Source organism: Carcharodon carcharias, chromosome 12 (genome assembly GCF_017639515.1).
Source record: "Carcharodon carcharias isolate sCarCar2 chromosome 12, sCarCar2.pri, whole genome shotgun sequence".
Taxonomy (NCBI): domain Eukaryota; kingdom Metazoa; phylum Chordata; class Chondrichthyes; order Lamniformes; family Lamnidae; genus Carcharodon; species Carcharodon carcharias.
Window position 1 is genome coordinate 109981000 of NC_054478.1, and position 21757 is coordinate 110002756.

At 42.1% G+C, this 21757-nt stretch overlaps 1 protein-coding gene across 1 annotated transcript in view; it reads right to left on the bottom strand.

Annotated features, from left to right (window-relative positions):
- Positions 1-10592: 10592 nt before the first annotated feature.
- dnajb11 (DnaJ heat shock protein family (Hsp40) member B11) overlaps positions 10593-21757 on the bottom strand; it is a 42955-nt gene continuing 31790 nt past the window's right edge. Inside the window, exons 8-10 of the mRNA XM_041201019.1 lie at positions 15046-15157; positions 14616-14775; positions 10593-12783 (exon numbers count right to left, since the gene is read on the bottom strand). Of these exons, the coding sequence (XP_041056953.1) occupies positions 12719-12783; positions 14616-14775; positions 15046-15157 (337 nt within the window). The 3' untranslated portion in view covers positions 10593-12718. The remainder of the gene's footprint in view (positions 12784-14615; positions 14776-15045; positions 15158-21757) is intronic.

Here is a 21757-nt window from a genome sequence, read left to right on the forward strand (position 1 = left end):
TCCATGCTGACGATGCCCAATCAGATATTATTATCCAAGTGTTATTTATCCTTTATAATAGATTCTAGCATTTGCCACCCTTCTAATATAAGGCTAACAGTCTGTAGTTCCCCATTTTCTCTTGCCCTCCCTTCTTAAATAGCGGGTGACATTTGCTACCTTCCAATCTGCAGGAACCGTTCCAGAATCTAGAGAATTTTGGAAGGTGATCGCCAAGATAGCATCCATTATCTCCTTAACTACCTCTTTCAACACTTTGGGATGTAGAATATCAGGTTGTCGGGGACTTATCAACCTTCGGTCCCATTAATTTCTCCAACACAACTTCCTTACTAATACTTATTTCCTTTAATTCCTCATTCTCCCTTATCCCTTGGATCTCTGAGAGATTTCCTGTATCTTCCTTAGTGAAGAAGTAATCATTTAGCTTCTCTGCCATTTCTCTATTCCCCATCATAAATTCTCCTGACGCTGCCTGTAATGGACCCTCATTTGTCTTAGCCAAAGGTTTCCTTTTTACGTACCCATAGAAGCTTTTACAGTCCATTTTTATGTTTTTGTTAGTTTACATTCATATTCTATTCTCCCTTTATCAGTTTCTTGGTCCTCCTTTGTTGTATTCAAAAAATCTCCCAATCCTCAGGTTTACCACTACTTCTGGTAACTTCATAGGCCTTTTCTTGTAATCTTATACAACCCTTAACTTTGTTAGCCACAGTTGAATGGCTTTTTGGGTTTTTGTGTCTTGAAGGAAGTATAGTTGCTGCAAACTATATAATAATTCTTTAAAGACTATCCATTGCCTATGTACCATCATATCTTCTAATGTATTTTCCCAATCCACCTCAACCAATTTGCCCCTCATACTTTCATAATTTCCTTTGTTCAAATTTAATACCTTGGTTTCAAATTGAACTGCCTCATTTTCAAACATAATGTAAAATTCCATCATATTATGGTCATTCATCCCTAAAGGTTCTTTTACAGCAGGATTATTAATTAGCCCTTTCATGTTATATAATACTAGATCGAGGAGATGGTCAAGGGATGTTTCTGTGACTGGAAGTCTGTTTCCAGTGCTGTTCCGCAGGGGTCGATCCTGGGGCCCTTGCTGTTTGTGATGTACATAAACGATTTAGACTTAAATGTAGGGAGTATGATCAAGAAGTTTGCGGATGACATGAAAATTGGTAGGGTGGTAAATAGCGAAGAGGATATCAATGGACTGGTCAGGTGGGCAGAGCAGTGGCAAATGGAATTCAACCTGGAAAAGTTTGTGGTCATGCACTTGGGGAGGGCTAACAAGGCAAGGGATTACATTATGAATGGTAGGACCCTGGAAAGTATTGAAGATCAGAGGGGTCTTGGCATGCATATCCACAGATCCCTGAAAGCAGCAGGGCAGGTAGATAAGATGGTTAAGGAGGCATATGGGATACTTGCCTCTATTAGCTGAGGCATAGAATACAAGAGCAGGAAGGCTATGCTGGAACTGTATACAACACTGGTTAGGCCACAACTGGAGTACTGCAAACAGTTCTGGTCACCACATTATAGGAAAGATGTGATTGCACAGGAGAGGGTGCAGAGGAGATTTACTAGGATCTTTGGGCTGGGGTCTCTGAGCTATGAGGAAAGATTGGATAGGCTGGGGTTGTTTTCCTTGGAGCAGTGAAGATTGGGAGGGGACCTGATAGAGGTGCATAAGATTATGAGGGGCGTAAATAGGGTGGATAGGAAGGCACTTTTTCCATTAGTAGAGGGGTCAATAACCAGGGGGCATAGATTTAAAGGTAGAAGACTAATAGGGGAATTGAGAAGAACTATTTTCACTCAGAGGGTGGTGGGAGCCTGGAACTCACTGCCAGAAAGGGTGGTTGAGTCAGAATCTCTCATAACATTTAAGAAGTATTTAGATATTCACTTGCGTTGCCATAGCCTCCAGGGCTATGGGCCAAGTGCTGGAAAATGGGGTTACTGTAGTCAGATCTTTGCTGACAGGAGCAGACATGATGGGCCGAATGGCCTCCTTCTGTGCTGTAAACTTCTGAGTTTATCAAAAATAGCCTGTTCTCTAGTCATTTCCTCAACATACTGCTCTAGAAAACCATCCCTAACACACTCCAGAAACTTGTCCTCCACAGCATTACTGCTGATTAGGTTTACTCAGTCTTTATACAGATTGAAGTCACCCATGATCACTGTATTACCCATACTACACGCTTCTCTAATCTCCTGATTAATACCATAGACATCCTTGACCCTAGCACAGGGAGGCAACACACCATCCTAGAGTCATGTTTACTGCTACAGAAATGCCTGTTTGATCCCTAACTATGGAAGCCCCAGTCATTATTGCACTTCTTCCTCCCCTTCAGTGCAGCTGAGCCACCTGTGGTGACACAGACTTGCCTCTGGCTGCACTCCCCTCAGGACCCATTTCCCTCACCAGTATCCAAAATTGAAAACCGATTAGCAAGCAAGATAGGCTCAGGGCACTCCTGCACTATCTGCCTGGTTCTCTTACACTGCCTGGTGGTCAACCATTCCCTCTCTGCCTGTAACGTTCCTAAACTGCAGTGTGATCACCTCTCTAAATGTGCTATCCACATAGTTCTTTGCCTCACAGATGCACAACAATGACTCCAGCCACCACTCAAGTTCTGAAACCCGGAGCTCAAGCTTCTGAAGCTGGTGACACTCCCTGCAGATGTGTTCATTTAGGATACATGGTTTCCCATATATCGCAGGATATACATTCCACTCAGCTGAGCATACTTGCCGTACTGTAACTTTAAAAACTATTTAGTACAATTAGAATAAGTAGAATAGCTTACCAGTTACTCACCAATCTGCTTCTTCCCCTCTACTAAAGTAAGGGCAGCTACTGAAGGCTGAAAAAACGTAGAAAAAGGAGTACATCCTGCCCCTCTTCACCGAACTCCCTCTCTAACCAAACTCCCACTTTACATTATGTGCACCCAAAGCAGCACTCAGTAGACTAGGACAGCACTGAGGAAGGGCTCTTTTTATGCCCCCTGAAAAACAAATTCAATCTTGTAAAAAACCAGTTTAAGCTAGCTACCTAATTAAGTAGCTGCTGCTGCTATTACAGAGCTTGTACACCAAAGATAACCAAAAGCTTGATCAAAGAAGTGGGTTTTAAGGTATACCTTAAAAGGAGGAAAATGAAGCAGAAAGATGTAGGGAGAATATTCTGGAGTTTAGGGACTAGGCAACTGAAAGCAAGGTCACCAATGACAGAGTGATTATAATCAGGATAGTCAATAGACCAGAATTAGATTAGCACAGATATCTTGGAGGATTGTGGGGCTGGAGGAGATTACAGAGATAGGGAGGGGCGAGGCCATGTAGGGATTTGAAAACAAGGATGATAAGTTGCTTGACCAAGAGCCAATGCAGGTCAGTTAGCACAGGGGTGGATAAGTGAACAGGACTTGGTGCGAGTTAGGACTTTGACACCAGTGTTTTAGATGACCTCCAAGTTTAGAGTGTAGAATGTGGGAGAGCAGCCAGAAGTGTGTTGGAATTGTCATGTCTAGAGGTAACGTAACAAAGGCATGAAAGAGGGTTTCAACAGCAGATGAGCCGAGGTATGAATGCACTTGGGTGATGTTATGGAGATGGAAATAGGCGGTCTTAACAATGCTGCAAATGTGTGTTCAAAAGTGCATCTCAGGGTCGAATATGATACCAAGGTTGTAACAGTCTGGTTTAGTCTCAAGACAGTTGCCATGGAGAGGGATGAAGTTGATAGTTCAGGAATGGAGTTTGAAGCAGGGACCACAAACAATGGCTTCAGTCTTACATCAGTTCGATGTAAAAGATGCCTTGGTACAACCAAGGATATTCTTCCCTGTCCAGGTCAATATTTATTTCTCAACAGATTATTCTAGACTCAAACCACTCGCTGTGAAAAGATTTTTCTCACATCACATTTGCTTCTTTTGAAAATCACTAAATCTGTGCTTTCTTGTTCTCAATCCTTTTACGAGCAGCAACAGTTTCTCCTTATCTATTCTATGCAGCCTCTCATGATTTTGAACACCTCTATCAAATCTCCTCTTAGCCTACCCGGCTCCAAGGAGAACAGTCCCAATTTCTCCAATCTATCTTCATAGCTGAAGTTTCTCATCTCTGGAACCATTCTTGTAAACCTCTTCTGCACTCTCTCCAAAGCATTCACATCCTTCCTATAGTGTGGTTACCAGAACTGTGCACAATACTCCGGCTGAGGCCTAACTAGTGTCTTATATAAGTTCAGTATAACCTCCTTACTCTTGTATTCTATGACCCTATTAATAAAGCCCAGGATACTGTATGCTTTATTAATTGCTCTCTCCACCAGTCCTGCTACCTTCAATGATCTATGCATATACACCCAGGTCCTTCTGCTCCTGCACTCCCTTAACAATTACACCCCTTATTTCATATTATCTCTCCATGTTCATCCTACCAAATTGCATCACATCACACTTCTCTGCATTGAAATTCATCTGCTGCCTATCTTCCCATTCCACCAACTTGCCTGAGTCCTTTTTAAGTTCTATATTGTCCTTCTCAGTTTACAATGCTTCCAAGTTTCATATCATCCGCAAACATTGAAATTGTCCCCTGCACACCAAGATCTAGATCATTAATATATACCAGAAAAAGCAGGAGTCCCAATACCGACCCATGGGGAACTCTATTACATACCTTCCTCCATCCAAAATAATATCCATTGACCATTACTCTGTTTCCTATTACTCAGCTAATTTTGTATCCATGTTGCCATTGTCCCCTTTATTCCAAGAGCTATAACTTTGCTCAAAGTCTGTTGTGTGGCACTATATCGAATGCCTTTTGGAAGTCCATAACACCACATCAACAGCATTACCCTCATCAACCCTCTCTGTTACCTCTTCAAAAAACTCCAGTGAGTTTCCCCTTTAGAAATCCATGCTGGCTCTTCCGAATAAGAACATAAGAAATAGGAACAGGAGTAACTATTCGGCCCCTCGAGCCTGCTCCGCCATTCAATACGATCATGGCTTATCATCTTGTGTTTCGATTTCCACATTCCCATCTAACCCCAATAACATTTGATTCCCTTGCCTAACAAGAATCGATCTACCTCTGCCTTAAAAATATTCAATGACTCTGCCTCCACCACCTTCTGAGGCAGAGAATTCCAAAGTTGCACAACCCTCCAAGAGAAAAAAAGTTCTCATCTCTGTCCTAAAAGGGTGACCCTTAATTTTAAAAGTGTCCCCTAGTTCTGGGCTCACCCACAAGAGAAAACATCCTTTTGACCAGGATCTTGTGTACTTCAATCAAATCACCCCTCACTCTTCTAAACTCCAGTGGAAACAAGCCCAGTCTGTCCAACCTTCCCTCATAAGACAGCCCACTCATTCCAGGTATCAATCTAGTAAACCTCCTTTGAACCGCCTCCAATGCATTTACATCCTTCTTTAAATAAGGAGACCAAAACTATACACAATATTAGAGGTGCGGTCTCACCAATGCCCTGTATAACTGAAGCATAACATCCTTACTTTTATGTTCAATCCCTCTCATAATAAAGGATAGCATTCCATTAGCCTTCTTAATTACTTGGGGACGAACATTGCTGTCGGCGTGCGGGTGCAGGCCCAACACACTGTGCGTAAAATGACATACGATAACGTCAGGCGTGCATCCCGACGGCATTTCAATATTTCGTTCGGCAGACATACACTGGAGGCGTGCCCACCAAAACTGTTAATGGCCTATTAAGGCCATTAAAAAAGCAATTAAAGTTGTTAACCACGCTGCTTGTCCAACCTTGGCAGGCAGGTGAAGAGCCCAAGCGGCCTTCATGTTTTTCAGGAAGCTTCATCCATGGGTGGGATGAGGTTTCCTGAAGCTTGTATAAAATAAATAAATCAGTTTTCTTGACTTCACGGACACTGTCACATGAGGGGACGTTTAAATAATTTTTTACTTTATTACTTAAAAACTTTTTTATCTACTTAATCTCCCTGAGGCAGCTCTGTGCTTCAGGGAGATTGCTGCGCTCTTTCGCGCACATGCGACCCCGACACTCTCCCCTCCGCACGCCTGCAAAGATAGTGCTGAGCACTACAGAATGTGTATTATACTGCGTGGGCCTTAATTGGCCCACCCACGTAAAATGGCGGCGTGCATCCGATCGTGGACGGTGATCGGTTCCGCGCCCACTCCCACCCAGCCCGCCAGACATAGGTAAGATTGAGCCCTTGCTGTACCTGCATACTTTTTGTGACTCATGTACTAGAACACCTAGACCCCCTGCACTTCAGAATTATGTAGCCGTTCTCCATTTAAGTAGTACTCTGCTTTTTTGTTCTTCCTGTCAGTGAACTTCTTCACATTTTCCACATTAAACTCCATTTGCCAGATCTTTGCCCACTCACTTAACCTGTCTATATACATCTGCAACCTCATGTTCTCTTCACAACATACTTTCCTACCTATCTTTGTGTCATTTGCAAATTTAGCTACCGTGTCTTCACTTCCCTCATCTAAATAATTAATTGTAAATCGTAAAAAGTTGAGGCACCAATACAGACTCCTGTGGGACGCCACTCGTCACATCCTGCCAATCAGAAAAAGACCCGTTTATGCATACTCTCTACTTTCTGCCAGCCAGCCAGCCAATCTTCTATCCATGCTAATATGTTACCCACTACACCGTGCGCTTTTATTTTACGTAATAATCTTTGAAGTGGCACCTTATTAAATGCCTTCTGGAAATAATCAACCCACTAATACTACTTTGAATAATTGTTTCTAGAAGCTTCCCCACCACTGAAGATAAACTGACTGGGAGACCGTGCAGATTTTTCTAGGGATGAAAGAATTAGAAGGGAATGGTTAAGGAACTCAACAGCTGCAGAGGTATTGTGGAAAAAGAAGTGCCAAAGGCTAGGTAATTGGGAATTTGAAGTATAGTTGTAAGTGACTTCGGGAAAAGTTTGTTTTCCCCAGAGACTGATGCAGAAATAAATCAAATGGAAAGATGGTAGAGGACAAGGGAAGGAAATAAGAAAATGATCAAGACCACGACAGCAGGTGCTATGGTTATATTGCTTCCATCATGTTGGTTCAAGGATCAAGTTCTCCATCCACGTCATGTGGCCCAGCTTTGATCACAAGCTTGGGATGAGATTTCTGATCTCAGCCACAGCAGCAGTAGCAATGCTACAATTGACCTTGCATTTGGTGATCCAAAGAAAAATATTATTTTGGTTACTATAAGCTTACACTTACTTGAACACATTCATTAGCTAGTTATAATAATGCAGAACATTTTATTACAATATTATAATGTTTCCCTGTGCGTGAAGTCCCAATTTTATAATCTTTATATAACTCCCATAGGCAGATGGCCTGACAAATAGCCCTTAGGCAATGAACTGGAGGGAGAGTGCTACTCAGGAAATGGCACCCCATGAAGGGAGGGAAGAGAAAACTGAAGAAAAATAAAGGAACAAATTAATCTTCAGGCGGAACATTAAAAAAAATGCTGAACCAAATCAAATAGCACTAATATTCTTTAGGGTTTGATAGATTGTCAGTATTAGTTGGAAGGTAACCTAAAGGCAAGTGCAACATAAGGTTCTTAGAACGAATGTTGTAGTTACTAGAAAGGCATGTTAAAATTTTGAGCATTATGCACCAATTTTCTTAAAGTAAAATGTTTTACGAATAAAGCAATAAACTTAAGTACAGGGTAAGACAAGAGCTGCCTAAGCCCACCATGGATTTAACTGATTTAATTCCTTGAAAAAAGTAAATAACTACAGACACAATTCCTCAAGAAAGCTGAAATGACTGATTCCTAAAGATGATCAACAAAAACAACAGGATATTCGAATCTGGGAACACAATTTAAAATTTTCAATCCTGACTGCAAACACAGGTCAGTTAGCATTTGTGTAGAAAACAGATGAGTTAATGTTTCAGATATGGAATTTTCAGATGCTGACTGCTCCGCTGAATGTTCAGCAATTTTTGCCTGGGTTTCAGATTTCCAGCATCTGCAGTATTCTGCTTTAGATCTCAGTCCTGGTTGTGCGCCACAAATGTCATGGCAATGATTCCAACAGCAGTGCGTGTTTATATGAATCCTTTGTCCCATTTAATTTACTTTTAATGAATCTGACAATTTTGGATAGCAATATAAAATTATGTGAACATTATCAATTTAGTCCTCAATGCAAATTTCTGAACTTGGAGCTGTGAAACCTAGGCCCAGGTTTTCACGACGACACAGAGCCTCACCTGTGTTATGGCAAAAATCCCAAAAATGGCTGGAAATTCTAAATTCACCACCCACCCTCTCCAAACATGGCATGTTCCATTTTCATGGGGGCAGGAGTGGAGTCAGGCTGGGGCTTGTGCATGCATGGTTTAGAGGCAAAACGGGCCATTTAAATCATCAGCTGCCTCCATTGAAGTGGGATTTTGGTAGGCCAGGAGTGTGAAACCCAGAGTATGCAGATTAGACTAAGTAAGAAGAGGTCCAAAGTTGGTGGATTTGTTTGGATAGCCAAGGCATCCCCCACCAGGGCAGAGGTAAGGCACCTTTTGGGATTGTCAGAAGTAAACACAATTGGAACTATCAAATGATGAGGCTGTCAAAGAATGGTGAGGAACTGTCAAAGCTGTCAATCAATTGTTAAAATATATTAGGTGAGTTGGCATGAAGGGGCCAAAGGGTGGTGGTTGGGGGAGGGACATGGGTTGGCCTGAGGGGCCATGGGGGGTAAGTAGTGGGTCATGGGTTGTCATAGGGGGTACAAGTGTGGTGGAGGAAGGTTCAATGAGGCATTCAGGAGGCCATTGGATGATTATTTGAATAGAAACAATGTGCAAGGGTCGGGGAAAAGGCAAGAGAATGACACCAAGTGATAATGCTTATTTGGAGAGCCAGTGCAGACACAATGGGCCGAATGGCCTCCTTTTGCGCCGTAACAATTCTGTGATTCAAACCAGATAACCATCTCAATGCTGCTTGTGGTGACCTTGCTGTGTGCAAATTAGCCACTTTGTTTCCTACATTACAACAGTAAATCATACTTGAAAGTACTTCAATAGTTGTAAGCATTTGGGATGTCCTGAGGTCATGAAAGGTGCCGCTTAGATGCAAACTTTTTCTTTCTAGTTTGCAACAGCATCTATATACGAACTAAAAAAGACAAGGTCTATAACAGAAAGTCTGTCCAAACCAGAGACTAGACAATCACACATTGGCAAGTTCTACCAATTAAGGAATTTTTAAAATGCTTTTTTATTATCCTCCATTTTTTGGGCATAGTAACTGTGCAAGATGAGAATTTAGGAGGGAGGAATGAGCATCTGTGATTTAAGACTACAAAATAATTTCTAGAGTATTGTGATGAATTTGTATTCTGAGATACAATTTCCAGTAACCAATTCCAGAAAAAAAATCAAAAACAGCAGGCAGCAACATGAAACTCACCACTGAGGATAGAATAATGTAGTCACAGTTTCAGCAGTTGCAAATGCAATTTGAAGCTGGCAGTTGTCAGCCACGAATGCACTCTAACTGGCAGGATGCGCACTTCTACACCCAGCGTTTTGCTCTTGGGTGCTAAATTTTAAACGTTGAGTGCCCATTTTTCCCCTTATAAATCCGCTTAAGTTAATCAAGTGTCTAAGTTTGGTTAGTGACTGAATCACTTAAAATGTAATCATCAGCAGCAATGTGTCTTCAATAACAAAACTTCTCTAAAAGGAGCTGTCTGGCCATATAATGCCGACATTTGGAAATTCCCAGTGCCATTGCAGCATAGGTTGCAGAACCAAATGTACACCATAGCAACTGCAACTGTTTTCAAGGAGTTTGAATCAATGTGTTCTAATTATTTTTGTAATTAGTTTGTTTACAAAATTTAATTTTGAGCGAAATGCAAGTGCACAAATTACATCTCTATACATTTTAGGTGATCCTCAAATCTGTCTCATTCTTTTACAGTCCAATTTCGTTCCACCCTGTAAGACAGGCATCAACAGGAAGCCAAAACTCCACTATCCACACTTCAAGTTTAGAAATGGCCTGAACTGACTTCACTTTAGAGTGAGACTCCCTTTTCCATGGAATCTCAATGCTTTATTCTGGTGTCAGATCAAGCCACAACCATTTAAGTTATAGACAGTTGCAGAGCAAATGTATCCTTCCAGAAGAGCACTAGACAGCCAGGATTCAGTGAAATTGAATCCAGACTTCAACTTATTTAGTCCAGACATATTAAGTGGAACTGGATGATAACAAATTATTACATCTGGCAACCATTGTTTTTTGCATACACAGTTTTGTTCCAGACAAATGGAAGCCTGCCTTCTTCATGAGTGACAACATGTTTACATTCACTTTCCTTCCCTATCTCTAAAGTTTAGTCCCTTTCTCCCTTTAAATCTCTTTCTCCACCCAATCATAAGTTTCGTGGTACAGCTTAGACTTGGTCCTTCCTAAAACTTGGACCAACTGGCAATATAGAAGATCTAAATCAAGCACCCTACATAGATTGAAAACAAAAAACTCTGACCCTTGGTTTTAATAATGCAGGTACATCTGTGTTTCAACAAAGTCACCAACATACAGATTATACAAACAAACACACATCTATTTACTAAAAATAAATTGTAATTTTATCTTTTAGTAGCTGAGCTATACTAGAATAGGACGTAATGATCAGTGTTTGCAATTTCAACAGTGTGTCCAAGTAAATCATCTACTTAAGTTTGTTCGTTCATACAGTCCAAACGCATTAGAAAAACCCAAACTTTGTCAGACAAAACAAAATGTGTAGCTCTGTTCATACATATATTTTTTAAAACTCTATTTGTATAGTATATGCAGGCTCTCAATTTAGTGTTGGTATATTTAATGTGGAATGACCTCAAAAGTACCCTGGACTAGACAGACCTTTACTAAAATATCTGTGGATCACCCATTATTCTGTATGCCTATTATCTAGACCAAAACTATATTTTGTAAAATTTTCTATGCAAATTTAATTTTAGTTGTGAAAATATGTTGGCTTCCCAAAGATGCCTTAACAGAGCATTAATTTTTATTTAACTATATATACAAAAAATGTTTTATTTTAAAGAACATCTACTTTTCACACCGAACCTTTTCGAAATAACATTTTGTTGCATTTTTGTTTGGTATTATGAACTAATGAAAAACAATCAAATTTTGAAAAGTAGAAGTTAAAACAATGGACTGAATTTAGAAGTACACAAATACAAGTTTTGAAAAACATTCAACAGCAACATACAGTATTTTGCTGATCAAATAGCAGATCAATATTTTGCAATCCTGGACTATGAAAACAGATTGAAAATAGTTGCTTGCTTGTATGTTTCAATTAAATGAATAGGTACCATTTTGTTTGGTTTAACATAATAAACAGAGCATCACATGAAAATACAGTTGAACTGCATTAATCTTTTCATGCTGTGCACCTGGTCTTTTATTCTGCTAAACCAAACTAAAACCTGACTTAAGGATCTTTCTATTCCAACTATAGCATTAAAGTGTGCAATCCATATACTGTATTTGTCATTTTCTCATTGTTTTAGTATATGCATAGTTTTGAGAAGAATACAGTGCTATCAAGTAGAAAAATCCTATCCCAATATATGTAGAGATCATTTCAGTCAATATTCTTCTATTCTAGTAACTGAATATGAATCCACCTTGTTTCACACATTTTTTTGACGGTCAGTCAACATTTTTGGACAATTTAGTTTTAGAAAGTACTGACTTCAGTACTCCATTCTCCAATTGAAACAGTGCATACAAAAATGAAATGCAAAGACAGTGCTGCCTAGGAAAGATGTATTTTCTTCCCCAATCAATTTTAGCTGATGAATTGCACCTTATAAACAATGCTGTTTAATATCTGTATTTCCATTTGACAATTTTACTCATGTACTGTACACTGTACAGTAAAATGATTAACTTTGCTGCAGTCACATTCAAACTGTTACCTCAAAAACTAGTTTCAGAAATTTCAGTGGCAATTTACAGCCCATTAGTGACAATAGATAAAACCCAAACAATATATCTGAGCAAAATAATGTTGCATTCTTCATATTCCATCAGATATTACAGAAACCAAATCACACTGTAACCTCTGGAGCAATGTTTGGCTCCCACATATCTCAAAAACAAAACAGAAGTCGAATTGAAAGTACTTCTGAACAATTTCTATAAAGCTGTGACATCGCACTGAAATCTTTATACTTGTTTCTTACAACATTCAAAATTGAACAACCATAACACCTAACATTTTACAAGTAACATAACACCCTTAAAATGAAGAGAAGTTTACTGGTTGCCTTTTCTGTTTGGAATATAAACACCGAAAGACATCTATTCATCTCAAATGCCAACATTTTGTGCTGTTCTGGCCAGAATCAAGCATTTTTTTTTAAAGGGGGAGGGGAGGGAAAGAAAAAAGGAGGCAAATTTTTTTTTTAAAAAACATAATCGTTGTGTGCCGTTTAGAAGCAAACATACAGATTTCAGTTTTTAAAAAGATTAACAATTCCCTACCCACCCCCACCCAAAAAATACATTCAACATTAGAAACCTCAGATAATAAATAGTTAAATTTTCAGTATCACATGAAAGTCTGTTTCATTTGTGTTTACATCAATATCCCTGAAGTCCATTGTAGACTTTCTTCACTGGTCCTTGTTTAAGCAGTTGTTTTATACCTACAGGATGAAAAAAATACAATAATTATAAAGCTATTTTTATGTTCACAATCTATAATGAGTTAAGCAGTTTTTCAGAACTACAATATACCTCAATGTGTCAGTGGACCCCCACACATCCCTCAGATTGATAGGAATCAGAGTTGCACCCACATTTCCCTAAAAAAATTGTTTATCTTTGCCCACGGATAAAAAAAAATCTAAAATCCCATGTTTAAAAGGGATAAAAGTTCATTTTAATGAATTGAAAACTTTGAATATTCTAAACAAGGCAACCATTACATCTGAATTTCACCAGAAATAATTGAGATTTGTTTCATTAACACTTGAACTGGCAATTCAAAGACCTTCAGGAGCTTTGGTCCTTTATACAGAATTAGGTAGGACCAAGGCACATTGTCATATTCGCTGAAATAATGTTAAGTTTTTTTTTAAAACAATACATAGTTATTATAGATGAATTTTATCAATCCAGCATAAGCAAGTTGGACCATGTACTTCTGTAAAGGATCTGCTAGAGTCAACTGATATCAAAGAATCAGATTTCCTTAAGTCATCACAGTGGGATTGGGATGGGCATGCTACGAAAATTAACACATCAATCGATAGCTATGATTATCAAAAATGTCATTATTGTTTTAGAATATAACTTTAAAAAAGAATTTGCAAGGGATGTGGGCATCACTGGATAGTCCATTCCCAGTTGGCCATGAGAAGGTAGTGGTGAGCTGCCTTCTTGAACCACTGCAGTCCATGTGGTGTAGGTACACCCACAGTACTGTTAGAAAGGGAGTTCCAGGATTTTGACCCAGCGATAATGAAGGAACAGCGATATAGTTCCAAGTCAGGATGAATGACTTGATGGGGAACTTGCAGGTGATGGTGTTCCCATGCATCTGCTGCCTTTGTCCTTCTAACCCATAGAGTTTGCGAGTTTGGAATGTGCAGTTGAATGATTCTTGGTGAGTTGCTACAGTACACTCTGTGTCGTTGGTGGAAGTAGTGAATGTTGAAGTTGGTGGATGGAGTGCCAATCAAGCAGCTGGCTTTATTCTGGATGATGTCAAGCTTCTCAAGTGTTGTTGGTGCTGCACTCATCCAGACAAGTGGAGTATGTTCCATCAGACCTCTAACTTGTGCCTTACGGATGATGCCAAGCTTTGGGGAGTCAACAGGTGAGTTATTTGCTCCAGAATTCCCAGCCTCTGACCTGCTCTTGTAGCCATAGTATTTATATGGCTGGTCCAGTTCATTTTCTGGCCATGGTAACCCCCAGGATGTTGATAGTGGGGGAGTCAGCAATGGTAATGCCATTGAATGTCATGGGGAAATGGTCATTGCCTGGCACTTGTGCAGCATGAATGTTGTCCATGTCTTGCTACATATGGACATAGATTTCTTCAGTTTCTGATCTGAATGAGAATCAGAATCTCATCTAGCACTCCATGTTCTTCCCACTGAATTTTGTGAACGATCCTGTGGTGGCTTTGCACTGAGTAATCAATGGTACTGGGGACAGGTGAAAAAGGTCTCAATGGAATAGAGAAAGGGGAGGGAGTAAAGAATGTCACTTGATCAAAATGACACAGCAAGGGCATGACTTTCTTGGGTATTTCCTTCCCTTTCCCATTTGGTGACAGCAATACTTATTTCTATGTGAATATTGAAAGAAAGAAAAGGGTTGTGTTCAGAATCTAGCCTTTCATGCTGCACAAGTGCCAAGCAATGACCATTTCCCCATGACATTCAATGGCATTACCACTGAGTCCCCATTGTAAAATACTGATGCTGTTGACAGCAGACAGGACACTATTTAACAAATTAATACTTGCCCTCCTTCTGATCACCAGAAAGCTGTTCCTTGGGGAATTCGACATCAAATGTTATTATTAGGGAACCTCTGATATTGTTGTTGTCAAAGTTTGGCAGACCCTCTCCTTTCTTCCATACTTTTGCACCTGGTTTTGTAATTTTGTCTCTAATTATGTGGACCTGAGAAAAAAAGAGGCAAAATAGAATCAAGAACAATTTTTGAAAGAGATAAACAAATTTCCAAATATAGGCTTACAATCTATGTAAATTTACTACTTCACAGAAATTAGCATTGTGACAGACTTTACAGTGAACACTACTGTGATAACAGAATAAAATTATTTCTAAAAATGTATCATCCACCAACAAGCACACAATGTTCTCTAGTCTCAAAGACAATTCAGACGAATGTTAACAAATAAAACCATATACGAATTACAATCCTCTTACCTTGTGACCATCCAAATGCGAAATAACCATTTCGAAACCTATCAGTGCTTCCACTAATGAAATTGTGACATTAGAATAGAGGTCATCACCCCGTCTCTCAAATATTGGGTGCCTGAAACAAAAGGACAGTTACTAATGAGAACAAAACTAATTTTTATTAGTAATTATATTAAGAAATTATTTATCTTCAATTAAAGCAATGACAACATTTTTGCTCTAGCCTGCACCATAGTTGAGATTTCCTTCAGGTGCAAAAAGTAGTACAAATGAGAAAAAGTTGTCAATTCCTGATGGCTTTTCCCAAATTAGATAAACTGGTACGTTGCCAAGGGCAAGATCCGGAGATTTACATTCAACTACCAATCTATAGAAATATTCCTTAATTGATATTAATAGGAGTTCCAGTTACATCGTGGCTACATTAATGGACTACTAATGCAGAGGACTGAAATAATGATCTGGAAAAACCCATTTGGTTTATTAATATCCTTAAGGGAAGGAAATCTGCTGTCCTTACCTGATCTGTGATGACAGCAACATGATTAGCTCCTAACTACTCTCTGAAATGGCCTAGCAAACCACTCAACCCACTCACTACGAAAAACTAATAATAAAATTGAATGGACGACACTCAAAGAAGTAGGCATATGATTTGGTCACAATAAAGCATACCCAACACAATCAACCCTCCTCACTAACATCTGGGAACTTGTGTCAAAATTGGAAGGGCTGTCCCACAAACTGGTCAAGCAACAATCAGTCAATACTCTCAAGACTCACGCACATACTCAGAATCATACCTTTCAGCTAATGTTCCAGACACCCCCAATGTCATCCCTTGTATGGTCTGTTCCACCCACAGGAGAGACTCACCAGAGGTGGCAGCAGAGTAGTATATGGTCAGGAGGGAGTGGGTCTCAGTATCCCCATGGATCGACTTCACATCCTATGGATTAGTGCCAACTGAATCCCCAGCTTATGAATCAGTACCCCTCCATGTTGAACCTGACTTGAAAGAAGCACTGAGGATAGCAAGGATACAGAATGTACTCTGACTGGGAGACTTCAATGTCCACCACCATGAGTGGCCCAGTTAGTAACCTAACTGCCAGACTGGACCTGTGGCTGATGGTAACAGAACCAACATGAAGGGTAAAAGAAACCCACTTGACCTCTTCCTCACTAGCCACAGATGCATCAGTCCATGGCAATATTGGTAGGTGTGCCACCAGACAGTCCATGTGAAGAAAAAGTCCCATTGTCACACTGAGGACCACGTTGTGTCACCACCACCATACTAAATGAGATATATCTAGCAGCTTAAAACTGGGAATCTGTAAGGTGCTGTGATCCATTAGAATTACATACCCCCATAATCTGTAAGCTCATAACCTGCATATCCCTCACTCCACCATTACCATCAAGCCAGGCGACCAATCCTGGTTCAATGAGTGTATTAGAGCATGAAGAAAAGAAGCTGGCATAACTAAAAATGAGGGGCCAATATCCAAGAAGACATGCATGCTAAACAGTGGAAGCAGCATACCAAAGACAAAGTGATTACACAAACATGGGATCAGATCAAAGCTCTACAGTCTCGCCACGTCTGATTGTGAATACTGTTAGACAATTAAATAACTAAAGGGAGGAACAGCCTCCATGAACATCCTAATCTTCAATGATGGCATAGACCTGCATGCATGTGCAAAAGACAAGGCTGAAGGTTTTGCAACCATCATCTACAAGCGTCAAGATGATCATCAACCTTGGCCTCCTCCCAAGTTGCCCAGCATCAAGATGCAAGTCATCTTGTCCTTTCTTTCATCCGTTCTCATCCCAAAGGTTGACCACACAATGAAGAATCTTTCCCACTGATTTCTATTCTCCACTGCCTCACTGCTTGTGAATAGAGGGGACATTCTGATATTATACATTCATACCATCTTGGGTCTTCCTTTTGCACGTTTCCCAGGGACATGATTCTTCCCTCACCAGGTAGGAATGGCAGGCAGGCCCGGGAACAGCTGTGAAATGGACTGCTGCCTGCAATCGGGCTCCAACCGCAATTTCACACTGGAGAGCCAATTAAGGCCCGCCCAGCATGAAATGCGGCAGGCCAGTGAGGGCGTGTCAACCACCGGACCCAATGGCAACCCGGTGGCCAGTTTAAGCGCGGCCCAGGCAGCCCCTGGAAGGCTGCCACGGAGGACATCCCCTGAATCTTCACGATGGACCAGAGTGTGGCTGGACAAGGCAGGTCAGATGGGCACTTGGCTCCCCCGGCTTTTCTGATGATTGCCTCACTGTCCTCCTGGAGAAGGTGGCTGCCAGGAGCGACACCCTTGACTCCAGGGAGGAGGCAGCCACTGCACCCCACCAAAAGGGCATGGAAGGAGGTGGCAGCAATGGTGAGCAGTCATGATGTGGTGTGTCGCACATGGGTGCAGTGCTGTAAGTGCTTCAATGACCTGCTGAGCTCAGGAAGGGCAAGTATCGTGTTGGCGTGGGTCAGTGTGCAGGCATGTTAAGGTCTGGCCATCCTCCCTTGGACCTCAGGGGTGCTAGGGTTTGAGTGCCAACTGTCGATCATGCCAGAGCTAGCCAAGTGGGTGAGTCCTGGCTGCCTGGATTGAGTGCCTTGCGGCTCGGGGGACACAACTTGGAAGTGCCCTATCAGGTGCTCCTCAGCTGGAGTTGGCCAGGCTCCAATGGCGCTGCAGGTACAGAGTGGACTAATCAATGCTCCTGTGTTGTTTCAGGAGAAGACGGCCCACAACAAAATAGAAAGGTCGGGGACCAGTGAAAGCCCTGCTAGCCTCCTAATCCTCTCACGATACGAGCAATACGCCCTGGAGCTCGAGGTCAATCATGCCCCACGTGCTATCGTGCATGGAGAGGAGGGTGTGCCAGACAAAGGTGAGAGTGCAGTGCACAGAGGTGAGACTTTCAGCTTGTGCAGCCATTCTAGTGTAGTCTCTTCATTGATGTGAGCCTTGAACCTGGAGTCCCCATTGATCGTTGGAAGATTGTGGCACCGTGATGCAGATCTCCATTGTCTCACCAGGATCCCTGGCATGCTCAGTGACAGTGTGATGACTTTAACTAATGACATGTCCTTGTTCTCCCTTTTAAGTTCTCCAGCAGGCATTCGCTCTCCAGACCCCTGACACTGGAGGACCACCGGGGCGTCACACCCCCCTCTCTGAAGCAGGCACCAGCGCAGATACCAGCACCTCGGTGGGCATTAGAGCAGTGGCTAGTACCTTGGTGTACATTAGTGAGGGCACTTCACAGTCGCTTGAGGTGCAGGCGGAGGTATAGAGTGCCCAGGGCGCTAGACGTCAGAGGACTGCTGGAGACCAGGACAATGCTCAGTCAAAGGCTGATCATGAGCCTCTGGAGTCATCCATTAGGCGGCAGATGCTGGATGTCTAATGAGATATGCTAGGGGATCTGCTGGAGATCCATGAGGGTATGCATGCCACGGTCTCTGCTGTGGAGGAGTCCACACAGTGCATGAGCACTGCGTTGACCGTCATGGTCGAGTACACTGCCCCCTCCATCGAGAGTGACAAGTCTCATGGAGAAGTAGCTCCAGGGACAGAATCAGGGGTTCCTGGGTTTGCACTCAGACCTGCAAGCCCTCACACACGCACTGACCTCAGGTGGTCAGTACCAGAGTGGGAGCTGAATGAGGCACCCAGTATCCCAGCTAGGTGCCTGTCCATCAATGGTGTGCAGTGAAGTCCAGAGCGACCTCACGTTGGCACACAAGCTGCCTGTCGTCTCTGTGGGCTCCTTTCAGGGCACCCTGGACGATGGCAGCAGCTCCTCTGCCAGTGACTGTGACATTGATGAGGCTGATGGACCAGATGGATTACACCCCAGAGTTCTGAAGAAGATAACTGAAGAGATAGTGGAGGTGTTAGTGGTGAACTTTCAGGAATCACTCGAGTCAGGGAGGGTCTCAGAGGACTGGAAAATCGCTAATGTAACCCCCCCCGTTTAAGAAGGGAGTGAGGCAAAAGACGGAAAATTACAGGCCGATTAGCCTGACCTCGGTCATTGGTAAGATTTTAGAGTCCACTATTAAGGATGAGATTTCAGAATACTTGGAAGTGCATGGTAAAATAGGGCAAAGTCAGCATGGTTTCATCAAGGGGAGGTCATGCCTGACAAATCTGTTAGAATTCTTTGAGGAGGTAACGAGTAGATTAGACAAAGGAGAGCCAATGGATGTTATCTACTTAGACTTCCAGAAGGCCTTTGACAAGGTGCCGCACAGCAGGCTGCTCAGTAGGATAAGAGCACATGGTGTTAGAGGCAAGGTACTAGCATGGATAGAAGATTGGCTGTCTGGCAGGAGGCAGAGAGTGGGGAATAAGGGGGTCCTTCTCAGGATGGCGGCCGGTAACTAGTGGAGTTCCGCAGGGGTCAGTGTTAGGACCACAACTTTTCACTTTATACATTAATGATCGAAATGAAGGAACTGAGGGCAATCTGGCTAAGTTCACAGATGATACAAAGATAGGTGGAGGGACAGGTAGTATTGAGGAGGCGGGGAGGCTGCAGAAGGATTTGGACAGGTTAGGAGAATGGGCAAAGAAGTGGCAGATGGAATACAACGTGGGGAAGTGTGATGTCATGCATTTTCGTAGGAAGAATAGAGGCATAGACTACTTTCTAAATGGGGAGAGAATTCAGAAATCTGAAGTGCAAGGGGACTTGGGAGTCCTAGTCCAGGATTCTCTTAAGGTTAACTTGCAGGTTGAGTCGGTTGTTAGGAAGGCAAATGCAATGTTGGCATTTATTTCAAGAGGACTAGAATATAAAAGCAGGGATGTGCTGTTGAGGCTTTATAAGGCTCTGATCAGACCACATTTAGAATATTGTGAGCAATTTTGGGCCCCGTATCTCAGGAAGGATGTTCTAGCCCTGGATAGGGTCCAGAGGAGGTTCATGAGAATGATCCCAGGAATGAAAGGCTTAACATATGAGAAACGTTTGAGGGCTCTGGGTCTATACTCAATGGAGTTTAGAAGGATGGGGGGAGGGGGATCTGACTGAAACTTACAGAATACTGAAAAGCCTGGTTAGAGTGGACGTGGGGAAGATGTTTCCATTAGTAGGAGAGACTAGGACCCAAGGGCACAGCCTCAGAATAAAAGGAAGACCTTTTAGAACAGAGATGAGGAGAAACTTCTTTAGCCAGAGAGTGGTGAATCTATGGAATTCATTGCCACAGAAGGCTGTGGAGGCCAGGTCATTGAGTGTATTTAAGATTGAGATAGATAGGTTCTTGATTGGTAAGGGGATCAAAGGTTACGGGGAGAACGGGGTTGAGAAACTTATCAGCCATGATTGAATGGTGGAGCAGACTCAATGGGCCGAATGGCCTAATTTCTGCTCCTATGTCTTATGTTTTATTGGTGTCTCCTCTCCCTCTCCTCAGAGGAGGTGCCTCCAGCAGAGACCACAATCCCCATTACCAGGGTAAGCTGTCTGATATCTGGAAGGGTCCACACAGTCTGAATCCTCCAAGGGCCTTGCAGACAGCAGTGAGTCCTGAAATGAAGCCTAGAAATGCTAAGAATGAAGCCCTGAACAGAGATAAGTCTGCCAAGTACCAATAAGCAACCAGCAGCAAACTCTCTCCAAAACACCTCACTACTCACGCTAGCAATGCTGCTGACCCATTTTATCTCACCCTTGGATGAGGTTTGTGAAAATGTCGGCTGGCCCACGTGACAAGCTGGAAATCCCACAGGCAAGGAAAAATCACCATCAATTAGACTCTTTAGGGCAAGGCACTCGCCCTATGTCATCACACACTATTTTACTCCCATTCGGGTCAGGCATGCGCCTGCCCACAGGACGTAAAATTCTGTCCCAGGTGTTTTGCATTGCATTACCTCTTTTTCAAATGCTCCCCTCATGTTCGCATCACATGTCCAAAATATTTCAGCTTCCTTGATATCACCGTCTCAAACAAGTTCCTCTTAAAATGAGCTTTCTCAAGCACCCAGTCATCAGACAATTAAATTAACTCCACATGATTAAAAAACAGCTAAATGCACTGGATACTGCAGAGGCTATGGGCCATGACATCCCAACTGTGTTGAAGACTGGAGCTCCACAACTAGCCGTTCTTCTAACTAAGTTATTCCATGTATGCCTACATCTACTGGCATTTACCCAAAGTGAAAAAATTGCCTAGGTATGTCCTGAACATGAAAAGCAACCCAAATTGACCAATTACACTGCCAACACCCCCAGAAATCTACTCAGTCGTCAAAGTGATGGAAGGTGTCATCAACAGTCTTATTCCATAGCACTTCCTCACCATGCTCAGTTTGGGTTCCATCAGGACCACTCAGCTCCATGCTTCATTATCTATATTTGGACCAAGGTTGTAAAGAGCTGACTTCCAGAGGCAAGGCAAAGTGAGTGTGACTTCTTGTTACCAAGAAAGTATTTGACTGATGTCAGCACCAAGGAGCCCTAATAAACTGTAACAACGGAAATCAGAAGGAAAACTCTCCAATGGCCTGGCACAAAAGAAGATGGTTGTGGTTGTTGCAATTATCTCACCTGCAGGACATCGCTTCAAGAGTTCTTCTTGTGTCCTAGGCCCAACCATCTTCATCTGCTTCATCAATTACCTTTCTTCCATCATAAGATCAGAAGTGGGAATGCTAAATCATGATTGTAC